The sequence below is a fragment of the Saimiri boliviensis genome, chromosome X, assembly GCF_048565385.1.
Source record: "Saimiri boliviensis isolate mSaiBol1 chromosome X, mSaiBol1.pri, whole genome shotgun sequence".
NCBI lineage: Eukaryota > Metazoa > Chordata > Mammalia > Primates > Cebidae > Saimiri > Saimiri boliviensis.
In genome coordinates this window covers 89,938,616-89,960,832 of record NC_133470.1, presented here as the reverse complement: position 1 = coordinate 89,960,832, position 22,217 = coordinate 89,938,616, and the positions used below count along the sequence as shown (strand labels likewise).

Sequence of the window (22,217 nt, the reverse complement as noted above, 5' to 3'; positions counted from 1 at the left end):
GAGAAATACACTTTGAGTTTATATTTTAATGTTTATTCCCCTTGTTAAGAAAGGTTACAAATGATCATCAGGATTAGGAACTGGAAGGGAGTTAAACTTAAACACACCTTCATGCCACTTGTAGGGCCAGTTACTTGTCTGGTATCATCTTAAATTGTCTTCTCCCTTGGATTCTAGAGAAGTTTGAGCCATACTGAAGTACTTTGAGTTCTCTGAACATTCTCATGCTTATGTTGCTTCTAGACATATATACAGTTCTACTCTGCCTGGAGTGCTTTTTCTCCTCCACTTGCCACCTTATTTTGTCCTTACTCCTTATAAAGCTTTCGTTGTGTACTTGCCAAAGATCCCTACCTTCCTGACTGGTTCACGGGCCTTCCCCTTCTCTTTTGCAATGTGCTCACCCCTAGCATAGTGCTTAAACATAGATGTTTACTTGTTGATCTCCTCAACCACATTGTAAGTTCCTTGAGGGCAGGGAGAGCCCGTGAGAACTATTTATGGAAAAGATGTTTTAGACTCATGGATTAAAAGCAAAGTTGCCATTTTACCAAGAGGACTGTAACGCCAAGTGGATTGGATATGCCTCATTGCTGGGCAGCCCAGTTCTTATTCCAGAACAAGGAGTAAGCTTTTTCTGGTATCTGTACTGAAGGCCACCATTCCATTCTTGCCTTTCTTCATTTTAATTTACTATTCAGGTCTACTAGTGAAGTGCTTAAATTAGAGTGGTCCTTGGGGTACTCCAACAGTTTAGATTGTTGCAGGAAAAGATACTTGTAAATAATTTGCTCCAAAGTTAATCTAACTAAATCTGTTGCATAGGATTTTAAAGCTTATTTTGGTGATGTTTGACCCAGAGGGAAGGGTGTAGCATTCATTCCATCACATGGCATTTTGGAAAATAATATGGTTAAACGCTTTGTGACAAATAAAGCTTGTTGGGGAAAAGCCCAACACCCAAAAATAATGTTTTTGGGAAAAAAAATCTGATTCATAGGCTGATATTATTTCCATAATTCATATATTTGATGCAAAAAAAATCCATATGAAGCCCATGGATTTTCAACGACACCGGTTCTTCAGGTGGTCGTTGCTACTCAAAGTCAGTTCTTTGACTACTGAATGAAGGTCAGTTTGCAAGCAGTATTTCCTAATTGTTCAGTTTTGTTCTCCACTGATATCCACATTTCATGAGGAGAGAAAAAACCTATTCCAGCCCCCACGTGCCTATAAGATGCTGTATACTGAATGCAAGCAAGCAAGAGCAGCCCAGCAGTAGTAACACCTACTAGATGCCTGCTCTTTATGAAAGAGTGATATTTTGTTTAAAGGACAGTTTCTTGGCTTCTCATACCTTTTATTTTTGCCTAGAAAATTATAATCCACATCAGAGCTACAATATGCTTTTCATTAGTCACTTATTAATATCAGTAACCATTATATTTATTCAGCAGCAAAATATTGAACTGTTGTCAACTTTGAATGTCTGTCATAATTGCCAGTTATTAGTTTGCACAATTATGTTTAGGTTTCCCTATAACTTGTGACAAGAGGTAGTTTTTTTGTCTCATAATATATACATATGCCTTTTAAAAAGTATCCATAAAGAGAAGTTCAAACTTCCCTTGTGATTTGGCCTTTTAAAATTGTCAGAGTATATTATTGAAATGTGTATGGGCTTGCTAAACCTTATGCTTGTCAGTGTACCTATTTTTTTGTCTAGCAGATTACTTGGTGCATTTTTATCCTAACTTTTTTTTTTTTTTTTTTTTTTGTATTTTATATGTACTCTATTTACTTGGTTAGCAAAACATGATTTACTTTTTAACTTTTGTACCCCTGGTATTTCATTTTGATTTTTTTTTTAAAGAATTTGATTGGCCAAGTGTGGTGGCTCACGCCTGTAATCCCAGCACTTTGGGAGGCTAAGGCGGGCAGATCAGCTGAGCCCAGGAGTTCAAGACCAGCCTGGGCAATGTGGCGAAACCCTGTCTCTGCAAAAAGTACAAAAATTAGCAGGGTATGGTGGCATGCATCTGTAGTCCCAGCTATTCAGGAGGCTGAGTTGGGAGGAACACCTAGGGCCTGGGGAGGTCAAGGCTGCAGGGAACCGTTGTTGTGCCGCTGCACTCCAGCCTGGATGACACAGTAAGACCCTATCTGAAAAGAAAAAAAAAAAGACTGATCATGATAAAATGTTTAGTAAATGAATTAGAGCATCTTACACTGTTCATTTTGTCTATACATCAAGCTGCTATAGTTTTGAATTATACATTTTATTTTGCTGTTACTGAATACTAATCTTCAAAATATAATAATCTGATACATTTAAGAGGTTGCTATTGATCTGTTCTTATTCACAGTAGATGTGTAAAGTAGTATATCAACTACTTTTGTTTTCATATGTTGATTTATATTTTCAGCAAACATTTGTATACCTACTGTTCATCAGATCCTGTGCTAGGGAATTAGTCATTATTTACATTTTTCAGATTTAATCTATCATTAATTTTTAGGATCATCATTGCAATTTCTTTTTCAGGGTATGGTACCATTTGTTTTTGTGGGAACAAAAGACAGCATTGCTAATGCCACTGTTCTTTTGGATTATCACCTGAACTATTTAAAGGTGAGAACAGAAAGAACTTTAACATCTAATCCTTTTGTACTAAAATATACAAACTTTATAATAGATCTTTTAGCAGTTAGAATTCATTCTAGCCTGTGTAAAACACTGACTTGTCAAAGATAATAGAGAAAATATGTTGTTTAGCTTATAATTTTTCTAAAAATGGAAGTCATTACAAATTTAAGGACCAATATAGCAGTTCTCAGTAAAATTTTATACTTCCCCCTATTCTTCTCTTAAACCCTTACACTCCATTTAGGTAGTCCTGTACATAATCTTTTAACCGATTTGATCCTTTCTAGCATTTTGGTTTTTCCAGGCCAAAATTTGTGTCTGTAACTCTTGCCTTTATTATTCCTTTTGTGTCATTTATCAAGGAAATCTAAGCATTTCATGAAGTCCTTTGTTTAAATGTTTACCCTCTCTATTTTTCTCTTTGCTGTTCTTCAAAATACAAACTATTTGTGTTTTCTCATAAATAGTCATTTTAGAGTTAGGCAGTTATGCCTCCTTTAAATTTCAAACTGGAAGATAGGATCCAGGAGTCTACAGGGTGTAGTTGAGGAAGCACTGGATTGGCAATCCAGCAATTGGCTTATAAGTCTTCAGCCAATGAACTAGCTGTGTGACTTTAGGCAAGTGACTTCCCTACACTAGATGCTTCTTGAAATTCCTTTTGGCCAAAATGTTCTATAATTTAATGAAATGGAAACTGATCTACTTCATTTTTATAATGTTTTATTTGTATCCATACATATCAAAATGATAATGTAGCTGGTATTAAATGTCCTTGAAAGCAATCAACTCTTATTTATGGCATTAGGAATGTTTTTGCTGATTTCTTGAAAGAAAGAAAAAGTGATTTCTGCTTGTGTATAAATAGAATGAAAGGAAGAAAAAGTGTGATACTGGACATGTCATTCATTCTTATGGTGGCCAGTTAATTAAAAGAGGGAAGGTTTCATCCAGCAAGGTTTACATTGGTTGGGAATACCTCTTTGATTTTTTTTTTTTTTTTTTGCAGTATGTTTATGTGTAATCTTTAGTGTTTCTTCATATTCTTAGCTTAAATCATTTTGAAAACCTGGAGAGTTAGGTTTGCATTGTATCAAATCCCTTTTTATTTTGACTAATGTTCTTTCTTAGATCCTTTGATTTATTCTCAAGAATATCTTCTTTGGTTATCAGCAGCTGCCCTGTTGCCATTCTTTACATCACCAGTACTTCCCTTGTTTGGGCCTGGCATCTCTCACCAAAAGGTGACTGCTTTGCCCAAGTGGGATAACCTGGACTACTGTTCTGTTTTGCAAGATATCCCCATTCCATGAGCTATTACTATACCTTTGGAGGAAGTCACTCAGCTGCAGTCTCTCCTTTGCTCAAATTCTATGTAAAACAGATTCTGGTGTAACTGTGTAACTTGCTAATGATGGCAGAGTGCAGGTGAAACTCACCAAATCCTTACCTGACCTTTCTTTTCCAGAAGCTGCCACAATCAAGATTTTAGAAACTTAGTTTTACAGGGACTTCTCCATTGACTGTTTATATAGACAGTCTCTATGATAACCTGTGCTCGACTGAGACACCTACTGCTACTATAGTTATGTGTCTGATTCCCTGTAGCCAGTAAACAAGATGTTTCTGAGTGGATTGGAAGGACAGTGGTTAGAAGTGAGGTTTCACCTGGATTTAACAGAACCCAACATACTGGAAGCACTGTGTGTAAGGGTCTGTCAGTGGACCCCAGGTGTATATTTCTGTCAACTGAATGTATACTGTGTCTCGTGCTTGTAGCAGAATTGCAGTCTTTAAGAAGTTTTCAAGGCATGATATGAGACCTAGCTGTCTGGTCAGCTATTAAATAGTTTTGTTTTCCCTTCATAAGGAACAGTCAGCATTTTCAGTTCATGAAAAATAATTGTTCCTTAACCATAGTATATGTTCTTTTAAAACAAAAGATGGCCCAGACTCAATGCTTTGTAAATTTAGATATTAACTGATAAATCTACTTTAATTAAGATTATTTACAATGTGTGATTTTTAAGGTTAGCTGGTTGAACCTTCAATGTTATTTATCTGTATTCATACATTTTAGCATTGTTTAATATCCTAGCATGAAGAAGTCCCCAAAAGAGCGTATCTGTGCCTTAGCAGTAGAATAATTGGATAATAGTGCCAAATTAGACAGCTTTAAATTTTATTCAGTATAATTTTAATGCTGAGTGTTTTTGTTATATCTTTAATTCTGGACATCAGTAATCTGTTATCTGTAGTAATTTTCTTTTTAAGGAGATCATTCAGTTTCCTGATAATTCTATGTAACAGTATTTACTGTAAATTTAGAGCTGAAATTGAAATATTTCCAATATATTTTTATTTGATGAAAAGGAGAAAGGTTTTATTAAGTAAAATGTCAAATTATTTTTACTGTTATCTTGTATATTTTAAATAGGAAGTAGACCAGTTGCGTTTGGAGAGATTACAAATTGATGAGCAGTTGCGACAGATTGGAGCTAGTTCTAGACCACCACCAAATCGTACAGATAAGGAAAAAGGCTATGTGACTGATGATGGTCAAGGAATGGGTCGAGGTAGTAGACCTTACAGAAATAGGGGGCACGGCAGACGCGGTCCTGGATATACTTCAGGTACAAACTAAGCATTTTACTCAGTAACTTTATCTGTTCCTAGACTTATAGCTGCTAATCTCTAATATTCATTAGAACCCCTTTATAACAATTTGTCACTACATGCTTTCCAATTCACAGTGGGTTAAATTGTGTTACAAGAGACAGAGTAAAAACCGGATAATAAACACTTAGAGTTCACAGGGTAGGTGCAAGTTCTGTTCATGTTCTGATTGGGGGTTAATCTGCAAAGCCCTTGTGTGTTGATGACTTTCTTAAGGCCTCTCCTGATTTTATAACTGTATAGCCAAAACTTTTTTCATTTGTGTACTGTGGCTCATTTTTTTGTCAGGTATGTGCTGGTCATACTTGCTGGATGGACTGTGTAAATCAGGGGTCTGCGTCTTGTGGCTGATAAGGTGATTTTGAGTGGCATGGCCAAAGTCAGCCCTAGGCACAGTCAAGAAGTAGGCGAAGTTTCTCTTTGCCTTCCCAGCTTTTCTGTCCGTGCTTCTTTCTTCTCTCCCAGTACCTTTCAGTAAACCTGGTCCCCACCTGCCAGTGCCTACTGTCTTTCTTGCTCAACTGTGTATCTACTTTGTAACTTGCTAATGATGGTATAAGATGTAATCCATCTCACGCATATTTGCATTTCAAAAAGGAACTCTTTAAGATGGAAAAGACTTCAAGATCCACAGGAATGAAGCTATAATGGTGAAGCTATAATTGGTCATTAGCTCCAACAGAGGAAGAGAGAGAGGTAGTAGAGTTGATATTCTGGAGTTGGGGAGAGATACCTACTCCTAAGGCCAACCTTGAACCTAACCCCTAACCCCTCTCCCAACAGTCTGTTCTTTTTACTCATGAATTTCTGCCTCACCGTGGAGCTCTTTTTCTCCACTCCTGTCCTCTTAAGTCATTAACCCCTTCAGACATAATGAGTTTATTACAGTAATTCTTTATTAACGATCAATTATTGCAATGGGAGTGGGAGGGCAGGTTGTGGACCAAACATCAGGCAAGCATATCCACCTTCGGCTAGATCCAACCCCTTACCTTACAAGAGATCCTTCCCTGATGCGGTTGCCACTGTGGCCTCCTTTGCCACCCTCTCAGAAATGACCAAAATATATACATTCCCCTCTGTCCTGGGCCAAATCTTGCTAAAAGGAGCTCTCTTTATAGAGGTTTTGTTTATCAAGGTATCACACTTAACTGTTGTAGATAATTTTTCCTCCAGAGAGCATAGATGTTTAAAGGAACACAGCTGTTTAATGGTGTGGCTCAGTAAGGTTTGAACTTAGGTGGCTAATAAAATACCTTTTTAAAAATGAGAGTGAGATGTTAATAACCAAAATTACCTCAAATATTGCAAAGCCCTTCATTTCGAGTTTTAGGATTATATGTTTTACAAAATGGAAGGTGATAATAGTCTTTGTGGGCTTATAAATTGGGAAGAGTATTGGATTACCCCTGAAACATCTCTGGAAGCTTCTGTTAACCTCTTTTTTTTTTTTTTAAGTCAGACAATGGTATATAACTTTTAACTCTCGATAGGAACTAATTCTGAAGCATCAAATGCTTCTGAAACAGAATCTGACCACAGAGACGAACTCAGTGATTGGTCATTAGCTCCAACAGAGGAAGAGAGGGAGAGCTTCCTGCGCAGAGGAGACGGACGGCGGCGTGGAGGGGGAGGAAGAGGACAAGGAGGAAGAGGACGTGGAGGAGGCTTCAAAGGTAGAGATCTTCATCATTAAGAAATCAAGGTGAATTGTAACAGCTGTCTTGAAGTTCCATAAAAGATTCTGTTGATGCAATTAAGTATTATCAAGATCCCATCTCTCTCGTTTTGTGCTGATCACCATAAGAAAGGACCAGTCTTCACTTTTGTAGAAAGAAAGAATATTAGGCAGCCTTCCTTATGGTTCATATAGATAAATGAATAAATGTTGATAACTAATTGAGCATCTTTGTAAGTCTAAACAGCATCTTTTCATTAACTCACATTGACCTGTAGATGTAGAATTATAATACCTGTGAAATATTTTCTGTTGCTTTGCAGCAGGCTGGATTATTAACCATTATGTAACTGTAATCACTGGACTATTGATTACATTTCAGATTCTATGGGTGGTTTAGATAAAGGATGTGAGAATAAGAACTTCCAGTAAGCATTTCAGAATCAGTAACTGTTGAACTTTTGAAAATATTTTCATAGGAAACGACGATCACTCCCGAACAGATAATCGTCCACGTAATCCAAGAGAGGCTAAAGGAAGAACAGCGGATGGATCCCTTCAGGTAAAACCTGTCTGCCTCTTTTCATCTAAATTGTTTGAATATGGTAATTTGAGATGTATGAGTTTCTTTTACTTTATTAAAAACATATTTAAAGATTGCAAATTTGGTTTATGTGAAATATTTTACCTTCAGTATTACAATTGTGGTCAATCTTAGTCCTTTGTAACAAATATACAAATAAGAGGATTTATCTAGATAATATGCAGTCTGAGTATTTGTAAAGACCTTGACAGCCACACTATGATTTTAATACCACATTGGTAGTCCTGCAATCCCCCAGACGAAGAACATCCTGGAATGTACTTAGAGACCTCAGTAAGCCCTGTGTGTCTTTGCTCCTCCGAGTTAACAGGGATAGGGTATTCTCTTTATGTAAAAAATAAGGAAAAGAAGATGTCTCTCTTACAACTAATAATCATGACAGACAGAGCTTGCTTAGTCAGTCATCTGTTTATTTACAGCCAGGACCTACACTGAGGATCCCTACTCAATTGACTGTCACCCATAGTAAACCAATTGTTAAGTAATTTTAAAATTATTCCCTGGGCACATCTAGGCACCTCTGCTAAGTGCTTTGTGTATGTTTTATCTCATTTAATCCTACACTAATCCACTGAGGTAAGTAGTTTTATTATTCCACTTCATAGGTGAGTGCACTGAAGCTTCAGTCCTTTTCCCACAGTCGCATAGCTAGCATATGGCCAAATGATATTCACATTTTTTAGTGTCTGATTCTCCAAATGTATGTTGTCTTCTACTTTTTCTGTAAGTTTTAATTCTTAAGGAGTTAGGGTTCCTTCTGATTAGGGATTCATTTGGGACCATCACCCAAGATTAGTGAGGGACACTTTTTAAGACAAAATGTTTAAGATGGAATATTTCTTGGAATTCCTAGCAGCTCAAAGTTAGTGTTAACTATTGGTGGGTTCTTTTTTTTTTTTTTTTTTTTTTTTTTGAGACAAAGTCTCGCTGTGTTGTCAGGCCAAAGTGCAGTGGCAGGATCTCGGCTCACTGCAATCTCCGTCTCCCAGGTTCAAGTGATTCTCCTGCCTCAGCCTCCCGAGTAGCTGGGATTACAGGCATGCGCCACCAAGCCCAGCTAATATTTGTATTTTTAGTTAGTAGAGACAGGGTGTCACCATGTTGGCCAGGCTGGTCTCAAACTCTTGACCTCATGATCCACCCGCCTCAGCCTCCCAAAGTACTGGGATTACAGGCATGAGCCACCATGCCCAGCCTATTGGTAAGTTCTTAAGGGCCAGCATAGAAATCCCTTGGACCTAGATGGATTGGCAGATTAGTGTAGGTACCTGTCCTTTACAAAGCTGTAAGATATTTATGTACCAGTTTTGTAACTTTCCACTTAAACTGACATGTTTGATGAACTTGGCAGTCTAACTGTATTGGTTAAAAGGATGCACATTTATATTTATAAATGAAATGGAATACTGAATAAAAAAAGGTGTTACCGCTATTAGGTATGAAAATAGATACAAATCAAAGTACTGAATCCTTGGAAACCAGGCATTTAAGACACATGCCCATACCCACTACTTAAAGATATTTCGAAATTATAACCATTTGGGGATGTTTTTAGCATTTGTGCTTGCTGTAGATCGGCATATGTAGTTGTTTTAGGTCCGTTTGTCACTGTTAACCTTCGTTTGTACCTCTGGAATTAGCAATGTTGTGTTCAGCATTGACTTAAAATATTTTATAACTCTTAAAACACTGTTTTTAAAATTACATTAATCTTTTACTCTCCTAGGATCTCAGTCCTTCCACAAATTATTATATTCAGTTTTCTTTATGCTGTTACATTCTTCATTCAGACAGAGTTCACATTGTAGTATCATCCGAATTTTCTTAGGTATTTGAAATACAAGCCAGCAGAAACCAAAGCTTGTGTTTTCCTACTGTATGATCAAGTATAGAGAAAGTTAATCACACCTGTGATAGGTAGAAAGCTGTAAACTGAAGTCTAGTTAGTGAGTTGAGTGGTAATGCTAGGATAAGAAAACACTTTTTTTCTCTCTTCCTAAGTTTCACAATCTTTGGAGAATAACTCATTTTAACTTTAGTGTTAGAAGCATATATGTCTTCTGGTAGTCAGTAATAGTAATTCATTACCTGTTTGTTTCTCACTGTTTTATTCTACTTAGAAGACGACATGATAGGATTGTGAGTTTTTCTCTAACTTTGGATGCAGTGGGATGACCAGTGTCTTCCAGTTAAAGAAGAAGAGTGTTTTAAAATCCTAAACTAAATAAAGAATCCTACCTTACATTAATTTCTTGCCCTTCTTCTATTCTCATCTCCATTTCTCTTTTTAACATGTGGAATTTGCGCTTCAGGTTTAAATTTCTTCTCAGGCCAATTACAGATTACAGTAGGATATGGTCTGTATATATAACAACTATAACTTGTTTTAGATCAGAGTTGACTGCAATAATGAAAGGAGTGTCCACACTAAAACATTACAGAATACCTCCAGTGAAGGTAATCGGCTGCGCACGGGTAAAGATCGTAACCAGAAGAAGGAAAAGCCAGACAGCATGGACGGCCAGCAACCACTTGTGAATGGAGTACCCTAAACTGCATAATTCTGAAGTTATATTTCCTGTACCATTTCCGTAATTCTTATTCCATATTAGAAAACTTTGTTAGGCCAAAGACGAATAGTAGGCAAGATGGCACAGGGCATGAAATTAACACAAATTCTGCTGATAATTTTTTTATTTTTTGGGTATTGGCCATAAGCAACAATTTTCAGATTTGCACAAAAAGATACCTTAAAATTTAAAACATTGCTTTTAAATCTACTTAGCACTTCAGGGCAGATTAATTTTTATTTTCTAAAGTACTGAGCAGTGATATTCTTTGTTAATTTGGACCATTTTCCTGCATTGGGTGATAATTCACCAGTACATTCTCAGTTTTTCTTAATATATAGCGTTTATGGTAATCATATTAGACTTCTGTTTTCAATCTTGTATAGAAGTCTTCATGAAATGCTATGTCATTTCATGTCCTGTGTCACTTTATGTTTTGGTCCACTTTTCCAGTATTTTAGTGGACCCTGATATGTGTGTGATGTGACATTTGTCATTTTCATTAGCAAAAAAAGTTGTATGATCTGTGCCTTTTTTATATCTTGGCAGGTAGGAATATTATATTTGGATGCAGAGTTCAGGGAAGATAAGTTGGAAACACTAAATGTTAAAGATGTAGCAAACCCTGTCAAACATTAGTACTTTATAGAAGAATGCATGCTTTCCATATTTTTTTTCCTTACATAAACATCAGGTTAGGCAGTATAAAGAATAGGACTTGTTTTTGTTTTTGTTTTGTTGCACTGAAGTTTGATAAATAGTGTTTTTGAGAGAGATGTGTAATTTTTCTGTATAGACAGGAGAAGAAATAACTATCTTTTCATTTGAGAGAGGCTAAAATGTTTTCAGCTAGGAACCAATCTTCCTGGTCGAAAGTTAGTAGGGTATGCCTGCTCTTTGGCCTGATGACCAATTTTAACTTAGAGCTTTTTTTTAATTTTGTCTGCCCCAAGTTTTGTGAAGTTTTCCATATTTTAATTTCAAACTTATTTTGGAGAGATAGGAAGGTCATTTCCATGTATGCATAATAATTCTGTGAAGTACAGGAGATACTTTGTCTAAGAAACATTGGCAGCAGGTTAAATGTTTTGTAAACTTTTTGAAATATAAGGTCTAATGTATAAGCAGAATTGGAAAAGACTAGAATCGGTTAACAAGTAATATGTTTTTTTTCTTTTGTTTTTTGATGTGTTGGGGGTTTGTTTTGTTTTTGGAGTCTTTTTTTTTTTAATGAAATTTATTGAGGAAAAATATGTGAAGGACCTTCACTCTAAGATGTTATATTTTTCTTAAAAAGTAACTCCGAGTAGGGGTACCACTGAATCTGTACAGAGCCGTGAAAACTGAAGTTCTGCCTCTGATGTATTTTGTGAGTTTGTTTCTTTGAATTTTCATTTTACAGTTACTTTTCCTTGCATACAAACAAGCATATAAAAATGGCAACAAACTGCACATGATTTCACAAATATTAAAAAGTCTTTTAAAAAGTATTGCCAAACATTAATGTTGATTTCTAGTTATTTATTCTGGGAATGTGTAGTATTTGAAAACAGAAATTGATACCTTGCACACATCATCTGTAAGCTGTTTGGTTTTAAAATACTGTAGATAATTAACCAAGGTAGAATGACCTTGTAATGTAACTGCTCTTGGGCAATATTCTCTGTACATATTAGCGACAACAGATTGGATTTTATGTTGACATTTGTTTGGTTATAGTGCAATATATTTTGTATGCAAGCAGTTTCAATAAAGTTTGATCTTCCTCTGCTAAATTGATGTTGATGCAATCCTTACAAATGATTGCTTTTAAAATTTTAAGCTAGGAAAAGAAATCTATAGAAAGTGTTCTGTTACAAAATGTAACTGTTACCATTGGAAATTTCACGTCATAGGAAGTTAGCCTTTATCTACCAACTTTCAAGAACTTGTTTAATAAAGTGAAAAACTCAACCAAATGGTACAAAACAACAGCGTACCATTACAATATGCACTAAGTCTCTTTTTTACAAAGGCTGAATTCAGCAAGGCGCTAACTTGCTTAAATGTGAATTACTAACTTCTAAAACTGTACTTTGATTCACATGTTTTCAAATGGAGTTGGAGTTGATTCATATTAAAATATTTGTGTGCTAAACGTGTATGTTTTTCAGTTCAAAGTCATGATGTTTTTAAAATCTTATTAAAGTTTCAAAAATCTGAAGATTGTTTATCTAGATGTAAATTTTTATTAAAAAGTTGCACTTATGAAAAAGCAAAAAATTAGTCTGACAGATGTTTGCTCCTGGTTTTAAATTTCTACATGTGACAAAAAGTAATGATATGTGGGGGGAAAGTTATGCAAAGCAAATGTGTGTTGCAGCTGATCTTTTATGAGCCCTTAAAAGGCAAAAACAAAGACACTTGAAAATAATTCTCCATATTCTCAGACATAAAATTTCAACACATTTATTACATCATTACGTAAGATGCCACTAAACCATATTAAACATATACCCCTCTTTGTGCACACATAAACATACCCTGCCCTTTGGAAAAAAAGTGTGTCTGTGGAGTTAAAAAACAATTCAAGTTAAATATCTCAATAATAAAATGAATGACAGGTTTGTAGGTACAATGTGCCTGGGAATAGACTATTGTAATCACTTCAAGGAACTCTGCTACTGCCTAAAAGGTACAAATGGATAGTGTCAGTGTTCTACCCAGTGTTAGAATCCAAAGTGATGTTAGACTGTCTCGTCTACATGGATGAGTTGGTTTTTTTTTTTTTTTTCCCCCCTAGAAAAATAATCTTTATTTTCTACTTTTCTAGTTTTTCATTCTGATACCTTTCTGGGGTTCTTTGCTACCCATTCTGTCCAGCTGGGCATCAGTGGTGGGTAGGCTGAAACCATACTCAAGTAACTTGTTTGGATTTTCCCTGTTTCACAGTTGCTTTCAGCATTGCACATTAACAGTCTGTTGGAGGCAGCCAGCTTAACACTCAACTTGGCTCTCAGAGCCGTTTCTCTCATATGATCATGGTCTTAGAATTCCTGGTGGCTCGGAATACAGTGTCTTTTAGAGGCTGCATAATGGTTCTGACCCCTTTGAGCCATAAACAGCCTTGTGAACCTCTATGCCTCTGATAACCAGTTATTCTGAAATAGCCATTACCATGTGCTAGTCTTGATTGCTCATAAGGCTTAATGTACCAGAATTTAAATCTTGGGCATTTCTTTTTTCTCTGTATGTTTATCTGGGGGGCATTTAAAAAGTTTTCTTTCAATTTCTGTGTACCATAATGAAACTGGGAAAATTCATTTTTTTTATGCTAAGGGATTTTCTTGTAGTGGGAGAGGCTTGCTCTTTGTTAAAACAAGCTCACAGGGAAGAAATATCCTTCCCCTGGAGTACAGACCCAGGGTGCAGCCAGCAGTGCTCTGGCCTTTCCATGAGAGAATAGTATCCATGTTTCTTTCTTACCCTTTGCTGACAGGTTTCCCTCATTAAAACATTTTTCTTCCATGTGGCTTTGTGCAGTTTGCCATAACCCATCACCTCAAAAATGGTGCCCAACATGAAGTAAAATCCACATACTCCACCTCTGGGTTTCTGGAAACTGCAAAAGGGATCAACTGAGCAATACTAGGAATGGACAGCATCCCTTCTGGGGCTGTTGGTGGGAAACCTAGCCAAGCTAAAATCTCTAGTAAACGTGTTAGTGTGCTTATTTGTGTCTATGTGCCACAAAGGTCCTGGGAAGTCTACTGTGTAAGGCAGATTGAGACAGTTTAATCCGTTTGTATTCCAAGTCTGACAGCCTTTGTGAGACTTAAGGAAAAAGAAGTTGGGAGAAAAGAATCCTAAGTGCCATTGGAATAGTTGATGCAATCTAAACATTTTTTTTTTTTTTGGAGACGGGGTTTTTGTCACCCAGGCTGGAGTGTAGTGGCGTAATCTCAGCTCACTACAACCTCTGTCTCCCTGGTTCAAGCGATTCTTGTGCCTCAGCCTCCTGAGTAGCTCACATTACAGGCATGTGTCACCACGCCTGGCTAATTTTTTATTTTTTTGTAGAGATGCAGTTTTGCCATGTTGGCCAGGCTGGTCTCAATCTCCTGACCTCAGGTGATCCGCCCACCTAGGCCTACCAAAGTGCTGGTATTACAGGCCTGAGCCACCGCACCCAGCCAACACTTTTAGATTTGAGACTTGTCGTGCAGTGTGCCACCCGGGGGCCTTTGGGAGGAATTGAGGTACATCCTGTGGGGCCTCAAAAGCACTAACAGGGAATTGGACTCCCAGCAATGGTTATAAGAGTGACCTGAGTCTTTAATTGCTTATATAATGAAGAGGCTACACCCACAAACTAGTGAAGCTGAATGGCAAGCACTTGGGTTTTATCACAGGATTCTCTTGCCGGATGAATTTGCTGGGTTAACCAATGGGGAGGGAGCAAATAGACCTGAATTGGGTGATCAAGGAAATCAGATTCACATAATCACCAAGAAGAGACTTCCTGAGATAGTGCAAAGTGGAACCACTCTACTTAGGTTAAAGCTGTTTTGTTTTGAGACAACTTTGCATTTTTGGATGGTTGTATGGAAATCCTAGGCATCTGGCATAACTTGTAAGCAAATGACCTTAATTCAGATAATGCTGCTGGAAAAGTGGATGGTTTCTTATACGGAGACATCCCTAACTTTGCTCCTTCTGCCAAAGTGTGAAGGATGAGATATGTGCCACCCAAAGTGGGGCAATGAGATAAGGAGCCCTGGAAGAATAACATGTCTCAGCAAAAATGAAAAGTCAAGGGAAGAGCATCACTCCAGGCTTTTCCTAGGCTTGCACAGGCAGTACATTATGACTCTTAGTCTGGAACAAAGTGATGACTAGCTAAGGAGGTAGATAGTAAAAGTAGAATCACTCTAAGGAGGTTGCAGAGAGGAGGATGCAGGAAACACTGGTATTAGAGTAGGCATTAAGGACCCTCCCCCCCCCCCGCCCCCGCAAGGAGAGCTGATGCAAGGAGGTTTTGGATGGGAGTGTTCCCTTTGGAGATAGAGGCAGTTAACTTTCCCCACTGCCTGGCCAGCAAAGCTCCAATGCCTCCTGCGTCCTTTTAGAAGGGTTTAGAGGAAGCTAAGCAGTTAGCCACATTTTAACGCTGCTGAAGCAAGACTCTCTGTGACATACCCTACCCCCAGAAGCCTATGTGTCATCTGAGAGATTGATTTTCTAGGCTGATTGCTGAGGAGCTCTTCAATCCAGATTTAAGTCCATTTAAACCGAAAGCAAACTTGTCCCAGGGCCAGTGCCTCTGCCCTCTTCAAAGAGATGCTAACTTTATGTCCTAACCCACAGAGCCTAGAACATAGGTAGGGGAAGGACTCAACAGGCCTGCACTTAACCAAACACAGGAGCCCAAGGAGCTGTTATTGGACCTGATTAAGTCCACAATAAATTTCCCTGGCAGGAGTTGGGATTGGTTTTGCTTAGAACCAAGAGACTCAGCACAATTACTGCAGACGCTGTTGGCTGCTTTGATGAGACCATGCTCACTCACCATCCCTTTGTCAGACTGCCCAATGGATATGGACATGCTGAGTTCCCTCAGCCCAGCAAAGCAAAGCATCTGAATGGATGTAAGCATGGCAGTCTGTCTTGGTGAATATCATACATCAGTCCTACTGAGTCTACAGAACCTCCTGCACTTCTAAATCCTTTCAGGATTGTGCAGTTAAAGCTGGCACATACCAAAGATGACAAAGAAAACATTCCCCTCATACCAGATTTACTGCCATTGCCTTGAATGAACGATAGGCTACACTACCTTCCAATTCCCCAAGCCTATTAAGCCAATAAGCCAATCCAGTGTCCTTGGCCTCAGATTACAGATCATTCTGCATCGTTGTGATTTTAACAGTGGCCACCATGGCACTCACAGTGCCTGATAAATCAATGGATGACTGAACTGATTGCAGCCATTACTGGCAATGTGATATGTCCTAGAGCTACGCAGTCCAGTTCTTCAGCCACTACCCATATACGCCTGTTGAGTGCTTGAAATGTGCTGGTCTGAATTAAGACATGCCAAAGGTGTAGAATACGCAAGAGATTTTGAAGACTTGGTTTGGAAAGAAGAATGAAAAATGTCTCTTTTTTATATTTCCTGTTGAATATCAATATTTTAAATCTCTTGGGTTAACTAAAGTATGCCATGAAAATTCATTGTATCTATATCTCTTTTTTACCCTTTTAATAATGACCACTAGATAAATTAAAATTACATATGTGGCTCACATTATATTTCAACCGGATAGAATTACTCTAGATATTGCTAATGTTCTCCAAATTTCTCCAGAAAGAGAAGAAAGATTTCACTTTCACCTGGCAGAACATTAATTTCTGGTTTGTTGTGGGAATTTCACACTTCTCCAGCAAATAAGTGCAGTTTATCAGTAATGGGTTGGGCAAGCCCATTCCATTATATTGATGACATTTTGGTAGTGGCCCTCACAAAGGAAACTGTCCTCACTGTAATGCATGCTATCTTATCTAAGTACAAGTGTCCACAGGTGGCCTGGCCCTTGAATGAGGATAGATACCAGAGCTAGGCAACTCAAGTACATATCTTGGGGGCTGTATTAGGAAGAAAAAAAAAAAAAAAGCCCAAAGAGCCATTCCTTAGCATAATAAGAAAAATCTATTAGCCTTGCAGACACTACAAAGAAAAGGAGGCCTGTGATCTACGGTCTGTTTGGCCTCTTTGGGTATTAGAGCAGCACATCTCACATTTCAAATTGCCAGAGTGTGACAAGCTAAAGAAATGTGAAATGGAAATGGTACATCCAATAGAGAGTCAAGCAAACGGCAAGGATAAGTGGTTGCCTATGCAGTAGGTACTGAGAAAGCTTCACTCCTGTTTTGCCTGAGCAACTGGCTTCAATTTCAATGGAATACTAAGCCATTGGTTATAATGATGATAAGTGTTGATGTTCCATCGCACTGGGTCCTCTGCACAATTAATAGAAGTACTTCAAGTGGTGCTTTTGGGCAATAAAACATTCTGCCCCTTGAATGAAAATGCCTTTATATAGACATGGGCTGCTGCTACTGGCCTTGCTCTTAGGTCAGGCTGTTGGACCACCCAGGAAGAGCCCATGAACGTCATAGGCATGTGGTGCTCCCTATGGAAACAGATGCAACTCATCCACAGGCACAATTAATAAGTCAATACAAATACATATGTATTTGTCTCTTAGAAAGGGCCACATCCTGAGAAAAGCAAAACATTTGGAATGAGAAAGTCAATTGAGCTTGTGAGCCATCCTATTTATGGTGACCTACTGGATCCAGGTTTAGACCCACCACAGTAACAAAACCATCATGAAAGGCTGTCATACAGGACTCAGAACTACCTCGTACTGGCAGGTTTACTCTATAGGCCCTCTGCCCCTATTAGAGCCAGATAGTGGGTCTTGACTGCTTTAGACAAATGCTCTCGGTATGGGTTGCTTTCCACCTGGCCCAGTCAGATAGCACACATAAAGTGTGTGACTGACTTTACTACCATTGTCACGTGTTGACCTGTTCTTACACAATACAATATGACAACTCATTTATAGCCAGTGTCAAACAAGGGGCCAATGAGCCTGTCAGCATGGAATTCACTGGCACTCCTATCTTCTTTCCATTCTCATTCAGTAGGGGCAATAAAGTGCTAGAATGGTCAGCTTAAGAAGCAACCACATTGGCCGCTTGAAGAACAAACTCTGTGAGGCTGACTAGTACAATTCTTATCAGCTGTATACACTGCCATATTCCATGTGGTAGTTCAAGTCCTCCAAGAAGCAGATGTCAAGACAGAATTAGATGTGCAAGGTATTTTCAGGTGAGACGTCATAGGCATGTCTCTCAGTTCCAAACTAACCTTCTATAATCTGCTCTTTGATGCTGGGGCTGGGACTCTGCACATCACATGTCTCCTTCACCAGCTGCTTCCTGTTAGGTTCTGACAATAAGGGGCTCTCGAAGGAGACCTGAAGATGATGGTAGAAAGAGTCTTTTCCAGTAGCAGCACTTGAATCCAGTTCCCAGATTTTTCCCTCCACACTTTCTGAGCCAGCATCATCATGCCTCCTCAGACATGAGCGTCCGTCAGTTGGCTGGCACCCTCTCCTAAGTGGTCTAAATCCAAGCCCCATGAGGGTCTGCCTCCAAGATACCAGTACTAGCTAAACGTATCCCTTTCCTAAAGGTCTGAAGTTTTAATTCCATGGCCCCCTCCCTTGAGCTTTGGGTTCTCCTCATACGAGATTCAATGAAAAAAGGAAAAAACCTCCAAATTTGTGTTCATCCACATATCTATGATCTATGCAATAAAATCTTCCCAGGTATTCATCATGGCTAGTGTGGATCCCAAAACAGGAGGGAAATTGGCTGGGTGTGGTGGTTCATTCCTGCAATCCTAGCACTTTGGAAGGCCAAGGTGGGAGGATCACTTGAGCTCAGGAGTTCGAGATCAGCCTGGGCAACATAGTGACATCTGGTATCCTTTCTCTGCTCCCAACACCCCCAGACAACTCTGAATCTGGGATTGCCACACGCCTCCTTTGCAATTTGAGAACACTGCTGTGGTTCTCAAGCTCATGTAATAAGTCACCTCTGTGCTGTAACCATCTTCCTGGATCTCAAGAGACTGCCTTTGATAAAGGAATTGTTACCCCCATGGTCTCCGCAGATTTTCACTCTAGAGACAGACTATACCTGTCTGAGGCAATGACCCCTAGTGCCAATTATCACAAAGCTAAATATGTCACTCCCAACTGGATTTGGCTATGGGGGATCATATTAGCAACCCACTCTCAAATGATGCCTCAAGTATTGCTCCTATAGGCAAGAGGCCTCAGCCATCATTTGCCTTGTCCTTCTGCACTCATGTGTCTATCCCCTGTGATGTGCATGCCAGACAAATGCAGAGGATCATCTTGGACCCAACTCAAAGCAGTATTTGTGTTCCCTTCACCAGCTTCCAGGATTCGTTTTTCTGTGCAGTTAAGATAACTTCCCTGCCTCCCCTGCCTTTACCTTCAAAAGGTTGCCCACTTCCTGAGGGTAGTCATTCAACTCTTCAAAAAACAAAGACCAGTGGGCACAGACTATATCCTCAGCTTCTGGTACCATCAGCTGGCTCTCCTTAGGAGCGCTACAGATACAGTTCGTTGTTATTTTACAAGGGTTTTTCTTTCATTAAGTTGTGTTTGTAAGGCTCACCAGGGAAGATTACCGATGAGACAGCTGGGGATCTCACTATCAAAGATGTTGACTCCCTAAGTCAGATTGTGTTAGACATCTGCATAACTTTGGATTATTTACTAACTAGGCAATGTGCATTGTGGTCAGCCTGATTCTGGGTGCATATTTCAATACAAGTAGAGCTATTGCTCAGCGACTGGTGGAGTTAGCCACATGGCTCCAAAACATCCCCAATCTAAGCCTTAGATCTTTTTCTCATAATTTCGCTGGGGCTCCATGACTAGAGGTCTCAGGGAACTCTACAGGTTTTTATTATAAATTTTATACTATTATTTAAGACCTTTATTATTTTACAAAATTTCCTTTGGCATAGTCACAAACTCCAGAAACCTCATTGAAAAATTCAATTTATGTTTAGTACCAGTGGGCAGGCACATCTCCCGGAAGAACAGAAGACGATGTACTTCTTCTTACTAATACTTTGGCTTGTAAGCTACCCCCAATTAAACCTATTCTTATGCCCATTCTACATAACACAATAGTGCTCTCTTCTACTTATCTTTCAGAGACAGACTAAATGGGCAAAACTAGAGGCAGAAAGGTCAGGTTGTTAAAATTATGAGCCAATGCTAAGCTAGTGAGAATGGAGAAGGATTATGGGATTCTTACGATATTTAAGAGATGGCATCAGTGGGACTTGCTGATTATCATGTGAGAAGAAAGGGCGAGGGAAGAGGCTAGGGTTATGATTTGCAATGTCTTTTGGAGAAACAGACTGATGTTATTTATTCAACTGATGTTTATTGACGCTATACCATGAGTCAGGGAGTGTGTTTGATGTTGGAGATACAGAAGAAAAGTATACTGGGAGACAGAAATTAACATAAAATAAAACAATAATTACAGAGACAAATAGATGTAATGTGCCTTCTCATATGATGCACTGAGAAGGACACAGCCTCACTTCTGTAGTGTTCCTGCTAAAAAATGAATAGGCTGAAATTAATCATATGAAAACATCAGACAAGTCCAAATAGATGAAAATTTTACAAAATGAATTGCTTGCACTCTTCATAATTATTGACATCATTAGAGACAAAGAAATACTGCAAAACTATTTTAGATCAAAAGATACAAAAGAGACATGGTAATTAAATGTAACAGAATCCTAGATTGGACTTTGAACCAGAAAATGTTGTCTTTTGTCATAAATGACATTATTGGAACAATTGGCTAAATATGAATAACGTTTGCAGATTACACAATATAACAATGCTACCTTTCTAATTTCGAAGATTGTGCTGTGGTTATGTAAGAGAATGTTCTTGTTTTTAGGAAATACACACTAAAGGGTTTAGAAGGAAAAGGCTGAGGTATTAACTGAAAGAAGGTGTAAGCAGTAGCTGTTAAACTGTAACAATCTATTGAATATCTATGATATTCACTAGTCACTATTCACAATGCTCGCTTCCACCACGGTTGCCGTTGGAGAGGAGCAGCCATGGCTCTTCGGTATCCTATGGTCATCAGCCTTAACAAGGGCCACAAGGTAACCAAGAATGTGAGCAAGCCCAGGCACAGCCGCCGCCACGGGCGTCTGATCAAACACACCAAGTTCGTGCGGGACATAATTCGGGAGGTGTGTGGCTTTGTCCCATACGAGAGGCGCGCCATGGAGTTGCTGAAGGTCTCTAAGGACAAACGGGCCCTCAAGTTCATCAAGAAAAGGGTGGGGACACACATCCAGGCCAAGAGGAAGCGGGAGCTGAGCAACGTCCTGGCTGCCATGTGAAAAGCTGCTGCCAAGAAAGACTGAGCCAGTCCCCTGCTGTCCCCTGAAATAAACAGCTGCACCCCCCCCCCAAAAAAAAACCCAGAAAATGCTCTGGCTGGGTGTGGTGGCTCACTCCTGTAATCCCGGCACTTTGGGAGGCTGAGGTGGGGGCATCACCAGAGGTCAGGAGTTCATCAGCCTGGCCAACATGGTGAAACCCCATCTCTACTAAAAATACAAAAATCAGCTGGGCATGGTGGCGCACACCTGTAGTCCCAGCTACTCAGGAGGCTGAGGCAAGAGCATTGCTTGAACCCAGAAGGTGAAGGTCGCAGTGGCCGAAGATCGTGCACGCGGTTATAACGATTATAAGGTCTGGGCCTGTGGAATGAAGCAGAAAAGATGGTGAGGGAATCAGTTTCAGACATCGCGAGGGTTGGCACAAGTCACGCAAGTGTCACTGCTCCACAGTCACTATGTCACGGCTGCGCCAGAACGGGTCAGGGACTGCCCCAGAGGCTTATGGGTCACAGAACCGTTGCCCCCTCAGCCATTTTCTTGGCAACGCGGACCATGCCTCCAGCTAGGGAAGCCTTCCTGGCCGAGATTAGGAGAAGTCTGACAAATTTCTTGTTTGAAGAAGCTTATGGCTTACCATGCTATGCACGGCGATATGCATCGGGACCCTGCTCTTCATTGGAAACTATATTTATTCTCATGAGTGACGTGCATAGTGGGTTCCTCCAGGCCGGGAAATGGTTGCAGAGTGGGGTACTGGCGAATGGGTTGGGGGGGTGTGGCGACCGGTGGGCACCAACCAAAGACTTTCCTGCCGCTCCTGTCCTCTCTCCTCCTGAAAGGCCGGATCCTCAGCAGTCCTCTTTACAAAGTCCGGACCTCTCTCACCTCCCTTCATAAAGACCTGTTCTCTTACGCCTGGGCGGCAGGACATCTTTCCCACCTAAACTCACTTCTGGAAGACCTTCCCTCACCAACTTTCCGTAAGAAAAGCCTTGCCTTCCTTACTT

General features: G+C 39.3%; 2 protein-coding genes across 4 annotated transcripts in view; both read left to right on the top strand.

The window, feature by feature from the left end:
* The window catches only part of FMR1 (fragile X messenger ribonucleoprotein 1), a 38,227-nt gene extending 26,061 nt beyond the window's left edge, over positions 1–12,166 (top strand). For all 3 annotated transcript variants that reach the window (XM_074392060.1, XM_074392061.1, XM_074392062.1), the window contains 5 exons: positions 2,546–2,632; positions 5,085–5,280; positions 6,817–6,999; positions 7,481–7,563; positions 9,996–12,166. In XM_074392060.1, the coding sequence (XP_074248161.1) occupies positions 2,546–2,632; positions 5,085–5,280; positions 6,817–6,999; positions 7,481–7,563; positions 9,996–10,157 (711 nt within the window). In that variant the 3' untranslated portion in view covers positions 10,158–12,166. The remainder of the gene's footprint in view (positions 1–2,545; positions 2,633–5,084; positions 5,281–6,816; positions 7,000–7,480; positions 7,564–9,995) is intronic.
* Positions 12,167–20,899: 8,733 nt separating this feature from the next.
* On the top strand, positions 20,900–21,251 carry LOC101029412 (large ribosomal subunit protein eL36-like). Its single transcript, XM_039464131.2, has one exon. It carries the CDS (start codon positions 20,917–20,919, stop codon positions 21,205–21,207), a length of 291 nt encoding a protein of 96 aa, XP_039320065.1. The 5' UTR covers positions 20,900–20,916; the 3' UTR covers positions 21,208–21,251.
* The last annotated feature ends 966 nt before the right edge of the window (positions 21,252–22,217 follow it).